Source organism: Camarhynchus parvulus, chromosome 22 (assembly GCF_901933205.1).
Source record: "Camarhynchus parvulus chromosome 22, STF_HiC, whole genome shotgun sequence".
Taxonomy (NCBI): Eukaryota; Metazoa; Chordata; class Aves; order Passeriformes; family Thraupidae; genus Camarhynchus; species Camarhynchus parvulus.
In genome coordinates this window covers 2,540,003-2,552,340 of record NC_044592.1, presented here as the reverse complement: position 1 = coordinate 2,552,340, position 12,338 = coordinate 2,540,003, and the positions used below count along the sequence as shown (strand labels likewise).

The 12,338-nt window shown below is 57.8% G+C and overlaps 1 protein-coding gene across 3 annotated transcripts in view; it reads right to left on the bottom strand.

The window, feature by feature from the left end:
* The window catches only part of TACC1 (transforming acidic coiled-coil containing protein 1), a 36,507-nt gene that overhangs the window by 5,203 nt on the left and 18,966 nt on the right, over positions 1 to 12,338 (bottom strand). For all 3 annotated transcript variants that reach the window (XM_030964309.1, XM_030964308.1, XM_030964307.1), the window contains 6 exons: positions 10,411 to 11,350; positions 6,976 to 7,039; positions 5,952 to 6,150; positions 3,309 to 3,364; positions 893 to 1,015; positions 214 to 290 (listed from right to left, as the gene is read on the bottom strand). In XM_030964309.1, coding sequence (XP_030820169.1) covers positions 214 to 290; positions 893 to 1,015; positions 3,309 to 3,364; positions 5,952 to 6,150; positions 6,976 to 7,039; positions 10,411 to 11,198 — 1,307 coding nt within the window. In that variant the 5' untranslated portion in view covers positions 11,199 to 11,350. The remainder of the gene's footprint in view (positions 1 to 213; positions 291 to 892; positions 1,016 to 3,308; positions 3,365 to 5,951; positions 6,151 to 6,975; positions 7,040 to 10,410; positions 11,351 to 12,338) is intronic.

Below are 12,338 nucleotides of genomic sequence, written 5' to 3'. Positions count from 1 at the left end.
TCCAAAGCAGCAAAACACAGGAGAAGCAATCAGATAATTATTGTTTTCATTTCTCTCTGAGACTTCTCAGCTTCTCAGGAGAGAAATCCTGCGTGAAGGGATTTTTCAGAAAATATGATGGTGACACACTGACACAGCACTAAGAGAAGTCTCTGCCAAGCCTGGTGAGGCTGTGCCACCCCTCATCCTCCTCCTGCCCAGCACAGCTCTCACCTCATCTCCAGCACTTCCTGCCGGCTCTCCTCGTATTTCTTCTTCCACTCGTTGGCCTCGATCTCCTTGGTGATGATCTGGGTGGCAGCAGACACAGCACCCTTGGGATGTGCTCGGAGGGGTTTCCCCTCTCTGTCCCATGCAGGGGATCAGATCCCCCATCCCGGGCAGAGCAGAGCTGCCCCTGCTGCCCTGGGGAGAGGTCCAGGGAGGGACAGCCCCAGGGACAGGAGGGGCAGCCCCAGGGGACAGGGACAGGGCTGTCACCTCCTCTCTGATGAGCAAGGGGCAGCCTGAGGGGACAGGGACACGAGCGACAGCCCCAGGGGACAGGGACAGAGCTGTCACCTCCTCTCTGATGAGCAAGGGGCAGCCTGAGGGGACAGGGACATGAGGGACAGCCCCAGGGGACAGGGACAGAGCTGTTACCTCCAAGGGACAGCCCAGGGGACAGGGACACGAGGGGCAGCCCAGGGACAGGGTTGTTACCTCTGAGAGGCAGCTTAGGGGACAGGGACAGGCCTGTCACCTCTCTGATGAGTGAGGTGCAGCCCAGGGGACAGGGACACAACGAGCAGCCCCAGGGGACAGGGACAGGGCTGTTACCTGGTCTCTGATGAGCAAGGGACAGCCCCAGGGGACAGGGACACAAGGGACAGTCCCAGGACCAGGGCTTTACCTCCTCTCTGATGAGTGTGAGCACAGCTGCCTTCTCAGACTCGCTGAGGCAGATGCCAGCCAGGGGACTCTCACTGCTGCTCACGCTGGGGCACTTGTCCATGGAGCACAGCCCGGGATTGTCCTGGGGGAATTACCCAGGGAGGAGATGTTGGGGAAGGGGCTCTTTTCACCCACCCCCGCCCCCTGTTTTATCAGCATCTGCATTTTCCCTTTCTGCACACACAGAGCCCAGAGCCTGCATCTGAGCCCTGGCAGAGCTGCTGGGAGGTGCCAGGAGCAGGCAAAAGGAGCCATGAGCTGCCCAGGGAGGCAACATCCCAAAAGGGAGACCCCAAAAGGGACACCCCAAAAGGGACACCCACTAAGGGACATTTCAGAAGGAAAAGACCCAGCCCCAAGCACATCCAACTTCCTTTATCCCATGGCTGCTTTAAAAACATCCCCAGCCTGGAGGGTCTCTGCTGGCTGTGAGCCACAGGCAGGGATGGTCTGCAAGGCTCTGGGTCGGTCTGTCTGTCTGTCTGTCTGTCTGTCTGTCTCCAGTCCCTCCCAGCCTGGAGGGGACAGCAGTGCAGTTCAGATGGATGCTGGCAGCTGCAGGGACATCTCCTGGGCCTTGCTGCTCACCCAAATGCCCAAGGAGGCTGTGGGGGAAGCAGGATTCACCCCTCTGCAGAGCAGGGGTGCAAGGGACAGCCGCACTCATCCCTGGTGCTGCAGGAGAGCTCTGAAATGGGAGATGCTCACACAGAGATCCTGGCACCCTCCTGGTGCCATTCTGGGTGCCCCTACAAGGCCTGGGGGGGTTGTACCCCCATTGTCCCCTGCCTTCCTCTCCCTCTGCCCCACTCCTGTGCCCTGCCTGTGCACCAGTGCTGCTGTGACCGTGCTCACAGGGGCCTGAGGATGAGGGAAGAGATGAGGATCTGACTCCATGTTTCAGAAGGCTTGATTTATTATTTTATGATATATATTATATTAAACTATACTAAAAGAATAGAAGAAAGGATCTCATCAGAAGGCTGGCTAAGAATGGAAAAAGAATTAAATGATAACAAAGGTTTGTGGCTCGGCCCGCTGTCTGAGCCAGCTGGGCTGTGATTGGCCATTAATTAGAAACAACCACATGAGACCAATCACAGATCCACCTGTTGCATTCCACAGCAGCAGATAATCAATGTTTACATTTTGTTCCTGAGGCCTCTCAGCTTCTCAGGAGGAAAAAATCGTAAGGAAAAGATTTTTCAGAAAATATCACGGCTACACGCTGCAGCCACTGGGACAAACTGGGGACAAGGCTCAGTTGGCACTGCCTGCCCCTCCTTTCCCCACCCAGAGCAGTGACAGCCGTGCAGCATCTCCCTGAGAAGGGGCTGCCAGAAATAGAGAAGTGCTGGCAGGAAGGAGGCAGCCTGCTCCTCACAGGCTGGAAACCAGAGCACTGCAGCACTTCTCGCCTCCCCTCTCCTCCCCCTGGTGCTTCAGCTGCTCAGCTCGAGCTGCCCGAGCCCTCCTCAGCTCTGCTGTGGCCATGGCAGAGGTGGGAGCCAGCCCTGGGGCAGGTTTGGGGCCAGGCACCCCAGCACTGAGGAGGTTCAGCCTCCCATGGTATCTCCCAAGAGCTGGTGCACACCTGAGCTCCTGTGGGGTGACAGCAGCCTGCCTGCAGGACCAGAGCCTGCCAGGCCCTCCTGGGCACCAAATTAAAGCTCACTTTGCCCCATGTCCTTGCGGGGCTCAGCACAGCTAAATCTGTCTCCCGGGGGTTGCTTTTGCTGATGGTGCTAATCCCATTGTCATCTGCTTGTCAGCTCAAGCAGCTTTGGCTGGGGCTGGCACAGGGTGTCCCTTGGGGCTCCTGGGGCCATGGCAGGGCTGTCCCAGCACTGTGGTGCTGCCAGGGGCAGTGTGGCTGCAGAGCAGGGCTCCTGTGCTCTCCCCACCTCTGCTGTCAGAGGGCAGGGCCCTGAGGGTGCCACCAGCACCAAGGGGCCACCAGAGCCAGCTCTGGGCACTCCATGTGAGACAAAACCAGCTCCCTACAGTCTGCTCTGCCCTCCCTGCCCTTCAGCCACTCCTAGTGCAGCCCTGGCTCTGCACTGCTCCTGTCCCAGCACTGCTCATCCCTGTCCCAAACAGTGCTCATCCCTGTCCCCAGCACTGCTCCTGTCTGTCCCCAGCACTGCTCCTGTCCCCTCCCTGCCTGTCCCCAGCACTGTCCTGCCTGTCCCCTCCCTCCCTCCGTCCCTGCCTCCCCCTCCCCTCGCCCACCCAGGCTGGATCTGTCTCTGCCAGGCTCCTCCAGGCCTGCTGGGAAATCTCTGCTATTTTTATCAAGTCCCTGCGTGGGCTTGTCAGGAATTTTACCTCCCAGAGAAACTCATTTCAGAAAGGAGAAAGCGAGAGGCACTCACGGGGAAGATGCCAGGGCCTCCCTTTTCCATCTGCTTGCAGAGCTCCTTTTCAAAACCTAAAAACAACGAAACACAACCTTTAATTGATTTGGAAACAGCACCTTGGGGCACACACAGATTTTCTGAGACAGAGCAGGGTCCCTCTGAGCCTCCCCATCCCCTGAGCTTCCCCTCCCAAAGGCGTCTTTGCCCCCAGCTCCTTGCTGGAATCCTTTAGGTTGGAAAAGCTCTCTAAGCCCACGGAGTCCCCAGCAAGGTCACCATTAAACCCTGTCCCCAGGTGCCACAAGGTGCACCCTGCCATCCTTCCAGCACTCCTGGAGCGGGAACCAACACTCCCCTCTGGTGGCAGTTCAGCTGTGCCCATGTCCCCAGGGCTGGGAGCACCATGTGGTGGCAGTTCAGCTGTGCCATGTCCCACCATGTGGTGGCAGTTCAGCTGTGCCCATGTCCCACCATGTGGTGGCAGCTCAGCTGTGCCCATGTCCCCAGGCTGGGAGCACCATGTGGTGGCAGTTCAGCTGTGCCATGTCCCACCATGTGGTGGCAGTTCAGCTGTGCCATGTCCCACCATGTGGCGGCAGTTCAGCCTGTGCCCACGTCCCACCATGTGGTGGCAGCTCAGCTGTGCCCATGTCCCCAGGCTGGGACAGGACATTCTGCACCTCAGCAGCTGCTCAGACCACCCCAGAGCACCAGCACCCCTCATCCCAGATGCTGCAGGTGTCCAGGAGAGCTCTGGCATGGGAGATGCTCACCCAGAGATCCTGGCACCCTCCTGGTGCCATTCTGGGTGTCTCTACAAGGCCTGGGGGGTTGTACCCCCATCGTCCCCTGCCTTCCTCTCCCAAAGCCCCACTGCTGTGCCCTGCCTGTGCACCAGTGCTGCAGCCACTGGGACAAACTGGGGACAAGGCTCAGCCCCAGCACCAGCCCGTGCCAGCCAGTGCCAACACCCTCCAAAGGACCTGACACACAGCCCCGGCTGCTTGTAACAGCAGAGGAGATAAAAAACATCTCCTCCATCTGCAAGGTGGGGACACCCCAAGCTGGGGGACATCTGTCTCACAGGACACTCTGTCTCACAGGAGGGACACCCTGAGCTGGGGACACCCTGCTCACAGGCCACCCCAACCTGGGGACACCCTGCTCACAGGCCACCCCAATCTGGGGACACCCTGCTCATAGGACACCCCAATCTGGGGACACCCTGCTCACAGGCCACCCCAACCTGGGGACACCCTGCTCATAGGACACCCCAATCTGGGGACACCCTGCTCACAGGCCACCCCAACCTGGGGACACCCTGCTCACAGGACACCCCGACCTGGGGACACCCTGCTCATAGACACCCGATCGGGGACACCCTCACAGGCCACCCCAACCTGGGGACACCCTGCTCACAGGACACCCCAATCTGGGGACACCCTGCTCATAGGACACCCCAATCTGGGGACACCCTGCTCACAGGACACCCCGACCTGGGGACACCCTGCTCATAGGACACCCACCTGGGGACACCCTGCTCACAGGAGGGACACCCTAATCTGGGGACACCCTGCTCACAGGACACCCCGACCTGGGGACACCCTGCTCATAGGACACCCTGAGCTGGGGACACCCTGCTCACAGGAGGGACACCCCAATCTGGGGATACCCTGCCTCACAGGCCACCCTGCCTTGCTGGAGGGACACCCCGACCTGCAGGTGCTGCCTCATGTAGCACGAGGGGTGATTTATGGGCCACACTCTCACACCTGCAGGCACAATTCAGGTGCTAACAGTGTGTTTAGAGAGCTCAGCTTCGAGAGGAAGCAGGAACTGGGACACTGCACACTTCTCATGCTTCCCTCCAGTTATCCCAGCGCCAGCAGCTGCACTCGCAGCTCGCACCCCATCCCTGCAGAGAGCACCCAGCCCCTGCACCTGCCCGGCCTCTGAGAGCAGCAGCAATAAATAAACCCTCCAGCCTCTCCCCTGACTGTCAGGTTTTCCTCCCCTGAGGACAAAGGACCATTCTCCATGGAGCTGGCAGCGCCATGGAGAAATGATTAATGGGTTCCTGCAGAGGGGAGGCTGCAACCCCCCCGTGGTGATTTCTCCTGCTTGCACCTAGGGCTTGGCTATTGATTAAATGTCATGTTGCCTGGCTTTTAATTATTTTGTAATGGCTTGGGCAGAGAGGCTAATTACGTGGGAAACTGAGAGCAGAATTCCACCAGGAGCAATAACTGGGGCTGTGTGGGCATTACTGAGATCTCCATCAAGCACAGCCCTGTGCCAGGACACCAGGTCCTGGCAGCTCTGCTCTAAGCAGGGACCCTGCAGGCCAGGATGCTCTGAAGGGACAATTGCTCTGCTCAGCAGTGAGCACTGGTGGGGGCAACCTCGTGTCTGAGCCACATCCCCCTGCAGCATCGTGGGGAGAGAGCTCTGTACACAAAATCCAAATAAACACAGCCTGAACCATGGTTTTCCATGCTGGAAACAGTGCAGGAAGGCAATGGGAGGCTCCATGAGAAGCTGCAGCAGCCTTTAGCCCTGTCAGTGCAAATAAGCTCTGATGAGGCTGCAGCACCAATTCCTTGCCAGAGGCTCCCACAGCACATTGCCAGGGCTGAAGGCAAGCAGGGTGCTCCTCACCTGCCTCTGGTCTGTGCTTCCCTGAGGACACAGGCACGTTGGAGCACTCAAAGTACTCCAGGTCATCTTCTGCCTCGGCCTTCTTCTCCAGCCCCGCTGGTTTCTGCGTGGAGGTGGTGGAGGCCAACTTCTCCTCATCAGTGGCACGTCCATCCCTGTTTGTAATGTCTGGGATCTCTGAGATCAACACTCCTTCATCCTGCAGGACCAAAACACGCAGTTAGGCAAGATCTGCAGGGATCGGCCCACCAGGTGAGCTGCTGATACTGCACAGAAAGCGTGGAAGGATTCAAATCCACAGGTGAGCTGCTCCTGCCTCCCTTCCTGTAGGATGGTCAGGATGGACGGAGACGAGAGATCTCTGCAGCCAGGTGGTGGAATTTGGGGTTTATTGCAAAGGGCCAAGTGCAGGGCCCTGCTGGGAGCTGCCAGGCACAGCTCAGAGCAGGCTGAGAGAAGAGAGGGGGAGAGAAGATGAGAGGGTGAGAGAGGAAAAGGGGTAAGAGAGCAAGGTTCCCGTTCCAATACAATAAATCTGCTTCTGTGTTGAATATTCTCATTCTCACTAACCAATCTAGTACAAGATACAAATCCTACAGCATTTCCATACAGCCTATAAGAATCATTACATTACCATCCTGTGTTACATTTTAAACCCTAAAAACTCCTCTTTGGGCCCCTCCTGCCAAGCTGTAGGGGCTGCTCTGACCCTTGGAGCTGTCTGCAAGCAGAGGGTGTTGTTCCATCAAAAGGGGATCACCTTCAGCCAGCCACACCATTGTTTTCCAGTTGTTCAGTAACTGAGGGATCTCAAAGCTTGCTTTCATCTCAATCTCCCTTATAGTTTCTATATTCCCAAAATCTTTTGCCAGACAATCATATTTATAAGGCTTTCCTGTTCCATCTTCCCCAACAGGGATTTTCCCATCAGGAACTGCCCAGAGGGAAGATGCCAGCCTGAAGCTCAGCCAGCCCAGCCCTCCCCAGCCCCCTGTGCCCAGTTCTGGGGTCTCAGCCCCCCTACCTGAGCACTGATGTCCAGGACCAGGGGCTGCTGTGCCTCGTGCTGCTTCACCTTGCATCCACTCCTGCAGGAGAGAGGAGCAGCAGCTCAGGGGGGTTCAGGGGCAGCGAGGGGGGTGTGGGGTGAGTGCCAGACAGCCCAAGCAGGGGGAGGCAGTCCCAGCACCAGCCTTGCACCCACGGCGTGCCAGCACCCCACTCACCAGGGAACACCGAGGCACAGCGGCTTCTGGGAGGGACAGAAGGAACAGGCAAACAAAAGACACAACTACACAGAAGTTGGGTTTGTCTGTGAGGTGTTTATTCCTGAGGAAGGCAAGGAGCAGAGCAAGGACCCCAAGAGGCTGATGGGGAGAGAGGCACTGCCAAGGAGCTGGCACAGAAGGATCTCCCTCGCTGCGCCCTCGCCCTGCGTGCCCAGCGCCACGGCACCCCAGGCTTTGGTGCAAGTCGACTTTCTGCAGGAAGAACCATGTCCAGGCTGTCTCACGGCCTCTCCCTGCAGCTGGAAGTTTGTCTGGGGCTTCTCCACAGCAGCCACATCTCCCAGGTGGGTCAGGCAAGGCACTGTGGCTCGAACAAATGCTCTGTGTGGCACGAACGCTGCCCCGAGGAGACGAGCCCCTCAGGTGGCATCTTTAGCCCAAGGAGGTCTTGCAGGTGGTCTCCTTGCCCTTCAGGGAGGAGGCTGTCCCTGGAACTCCATGCCATGTTCCTGAAGACACCCATCCATCTGTGCAGGGCTGCAGGCACGGCCGCATCCCCACGGCCCCAGTGGGAACAGCAGGAGCTCTTCTCCTGCATCTCACCACCTCACACCCCACACTCAGGGACCTCCCAGCCTCACGGCCATGTCTGACCCCCCAGGAGATGCTTGCTGAGCTGGAACAGCTCGTGTGATCCCTGGGGAGGGATCCCAGCCTCCAGGCACAGGCAAGGGCTCCAGCAGCACTGCAGGGAGCTGCTCCCAGGTCCATGGAGCTGCTCCTGGGTCCACAGAGCTGCTCCCGGGTCCACGGAGCTGCTCCCGGGTCCACGGAGCTGCTCCCGGGTCCACGGAGCTGCTCCTGGGTCCACAGAGCTGCTCCCGGGTCCATGGAGCTGCTCCCGGGTTCATGGAGCTGCTCCCGGGTTCACGGAGCTGCTCCCGGGTCCACGGAGCTGCTCCCGGGTCCACGGAGCTGCTCCCGGGTCCATGGAGCTGCTCCCGGGCTCATGGAGCTGCTCCCGGGTCCACGGAGCTGCTCCCGGGTCCATGGAGCTGCTCCCGGGCTCATGGAGCTGCTCCCGGGTCCATGGAGCTGCCCCCAGCCCCTGGCAGTGCCCAGCCCACCCAGCCCAGCAGAGCACGAGGAGCAACGTGGGGCACACGGAGCTGGCTCTGCACGCTGCCATGCACACCTGGCTCACACAGAAGAATCCCTCAGGACTGGTTTTCTCCCTCATGCCCTGCCACATGACAAACTTGTCATGTCCTCCTTTTCTGCAGCCTCTCCTGTGCCAGGGCTGTCCCATCACCTGGCAGCTGGTTTGAGCTCCCCCCTCATGTCCTCACCTTCCTCTTTTCTGCAGCCTCTCCTGTGCCAGGTATCTGGCAGCTGGTTTGAGCTCCCTCCCAGCACCAAGATAACAGCTCTGGATCGCACCAAAACCTCCTGCCCTTCCATGAGCTGAAGGTTTTGAACATTTGTCCACCATCAGAAGATGCTGCAAGGCGGCATGCTGCGAGGACAAGCACGGGTGTGTGCCTCCAGTGCAGCTCAGCCCAGCTCAGCCCAGCTCTCCTCTTCTCCCTCACACCAGGCCAGGCCACCCTGGGGACCCCACCACACAAACCAGACAGCAGAGAGCACAAGTCAAAGGGCAGAAGGAGCCAGCATGCCATGGAGACCAGTGGGGCAGCACACACCCAGAGAGAGGACAAAAACAGCGAAGGAGAAGAAAAGGAATACAGGAGAGAGTACTTACAACAGAAAACAGAGAAATTTCACTTGCTCAGTAGTCCTGATGCACCAAAGCACGGACAGGGAGAGAGACAGACAGATGGAGAGAAGAAGAGTGTGTGAAAAGACCTGGATGTTAACTCTGCTCTGAGAAGCACAGGGAGCTGCCTAGCTCAGATTTTGGGAAGGCACACACACACACGGGACACTGATCCTGCCTGTGCTGCCCACAGCAGCGGGTTGAGATCCAAACGAACCTCACTGCCAGGGCAATGCCTGATGTGGGTGAGATCCACACACAAACCTCACTGCCAGGGCAATGCCCTGATGTGGGGTGAATTTCAAACCCAAACCTCGCTGCCAGGGCAGTTCCCTGCTGCCTGTGCTGCTCCAAGGTGACAGAGAGAGAGAATTCCCGGCTGCTTCCCCTCCCCACAGGCTCTGCTCACCCACAGCCACACATGGGAACACCAGCTCTTTTTTATCTACTCTCTGTAAAGTATTCCTGGACAAAACCATCCAACACAGCCTGATTTTTGCCTGTGAGGTTTTTAAAACCATCTAATTTTCTCACTGGAGAATCCGACAGCAGAGTGAGAGACTGCCTGTCCAACCTGTTCTCTTCCTCTGACATGAAACAGAAACTTGGTGGCAGCTCACAAAATGTCTCAGCTAATTTGACCAATCACACCTGCATCCACCAGGGTGTGTTTGGTCCTGCACAAGTCCAGCAAACACATCAGCTCCAGCCTCCCCTGAGGGTTCCTCTGACACCACATCTACACCCTGAGCCACCAGCTGGACCCCCAAAGGGTTTCCAAGTGGTGACCCTGTGAGCAGCTCCCAATCCAGCCTTCCCTTGGGACTCAGGACACTGGCACTGCTCCAGAACTCCTGTCCCTCTGCTCCCACAGTGGTTCTGACAGGCACAGGGGGTAAAACTGAGCCAGCAGCAGAACCTGAGGTGCACAGGAGGATCTGGGGCTGGCTCAGGAGGCACCAGGGCAGGAGCACCATGAGGGCAGGAGCACCACCAGGGCAGGAGCACCATGAGGGCAGGAGCACCACCATCACCACCTCCATCTCCATCATCAATGTGTCCATCACCATTACCATCATCACCTCCTCCATCACCACCTCCATCACCACCATCATCACTTCCTCCAACTCCTCCATCACCACCACCATCATCACCTCTCCATCTCCATCATCAATGTGTCCATCACCATTACCATCACCACCACCACCATCACCTCCTCCATCACCACCACCATCATCACCACCATCACCTCCTCCATCAACTCCTCCATCATCTCCTCCAACTCCTCCATCACCACCACCATCACCACCTCCATCATCACCACCTCCATCACCTCTCCATCTCCACCATCACCACCTCCATCTCCTCCATCACCACCACCACTGCAGCTCTGCCTGCCCATGGGGAGCACAGGGGGAAGCTGCAGCCCCAGCTCTGACACACTGGCACTCACGTTATCAGGCGTGACTTGGGCTTCTTGGGGGAGTCTCTGCCTTTCAGGGCCTCGTCCTGCAGCTCCAGGGTCTGAGATTCCAGGATTTCATTGAGGCTGTTGTCTGCGGTGGAGCAGGAGTCAGGGTCACTGCTGGCAAGAGTCTTGGTGGGCTTGAATGGATCCATGGAGTCAAAGTTACTGGGGTCAAACTGGTAAGAGCCCTTGGGGAGAACTGGTGAATTTTGCAGTGCTGAGCTGCCACTGAGAGAGCTGAGGCTGGGAGCCAGCTGGGAGGAGCCCCGGGCTGGGGGTGGCTCTGTGGGACCCCTCTCTGCATCCTCAGCTGCTCTCTTGGGGGACTCTCTGTGTCTCCTGGGTGTCACCTTGCTGGCTGGGATCCTGCTGCCCCTCCTGGGTGAAGCTGGCTTGGCCTCCACACTCTCCTTGGCCTCTGTAGAATCAGCCCCAGGTTTCAGGAGCTGCCCTGGGGCCTCCAGAGCCGGGTCCCCCCCCAGCTCACCGGGGTCGGGGAGGCATTGTGGGGCTGCTGGGGCAGAGCTCTGCAGCTGGCAGGGGCTCACACTCCTCTCGTGCTGCTCAAGCTGGGTCTCCTCTGTGGCTTCATCTGTTTTCCTCCCGAGTGAAGGTGTTTTCCCTTTCCCGAGCTGCTCCTGGCCCAGGGCACCAGCCCTCAGCTCCAGCAGCCCCGTGCCAGTGTCCCCTGCTGGCATGGTGGCAGTGCCCACATGGGGCACAGGCTCCCCAGCAGAGTGCCCAGGGTCAGCCTGGCAGCCCAAGGGCTGCATCAGGGGTGAGCTGTCAGGCTCAGTTTCCCCTTTAGCATCCAAACTGGCTGTAGGGGCTCCAATCTCTGGCTGAGCCTCATCTTTGGGGTGCTTCCCAGGCGAGCTGTCCCAGTGGGCTTCCCCTAGCAGCAGGTCACCATGGCCAGCTGGCTCTGGAAAGAGAAAAGGAGATGGTTAAACCCTGACCCGTGTGACCGTGTTCACAGGGGGGGTCTTGGACTGGGGAAGAGACGAGGATCTGACTCCATGCTTCAGAAGGCTTGATTTATTATTTTATTATATATATTACATTAATACTATACTAAAAGAATAGAAGAAAGGATTTCATCAGAAGGCTAGCTAAGAATAGAAAAAGAAAGAATGATAACAAAGGCTCTATCTCGGACTCTCTGTCCGAGCCAGCTGACTGTGATTGGCCATTAATTAGAAACAACCACATGAGACCAATCACAGATGCACCTGTTGCATTCCACAGCAGCAGATAACCATTGTTTATATTTTGTTCCTGAGGCCTCTCAGCTTCTCAGGAGGAAAAATCATAAGGAAAGGATTTTTCATAAAAGATGTCTGTGACAACCTGCAGTGCACTCCCCTCCAGAGGGCTTCCTGTTCCCTCCTCACAGCTGCTCTAGGGTTGGATTTTATGGGGGATCCACAGCTCAGCTTCCCTCCTGCCACACCACAGGGAGCCACTGCTCGCTTGGGCAGAGTTAAAAATCAATGAGAAGAGTTCAGGGATGCACAGCACGAGACAGCAGCACAAAATGTGAGCCAGCAGGGCCCAGGGAGGAGGGGAATGGGAAGGTGTGCCCAGTGAAGGAGCAGAATCTGGCTGCAGGAGGGATCTGGGGGTCACCCAGCACTGGGGCTGCAGGGCTGGACACTCCTGCCCCACACCAGCTCCTCTCCACCTGCACAAACCCTGCTGTAGTCACACCACGCTCTCCACGCTGCTGTCAGCATCTTCTAATGACAAATCCTGATCCATGACTTAATCTCCAATCCTTTCCCCTCAATCCTTTTACTGTTTAATCTTTTCTTTGACATCAAGGGATGGGAAAAGCTGGACCAACCGAGCACCCAGAGCCAGGCTTGTGGTGCAGCTGTGCCGAGGCACAAGAGGAAAACATCTGGTGCTTC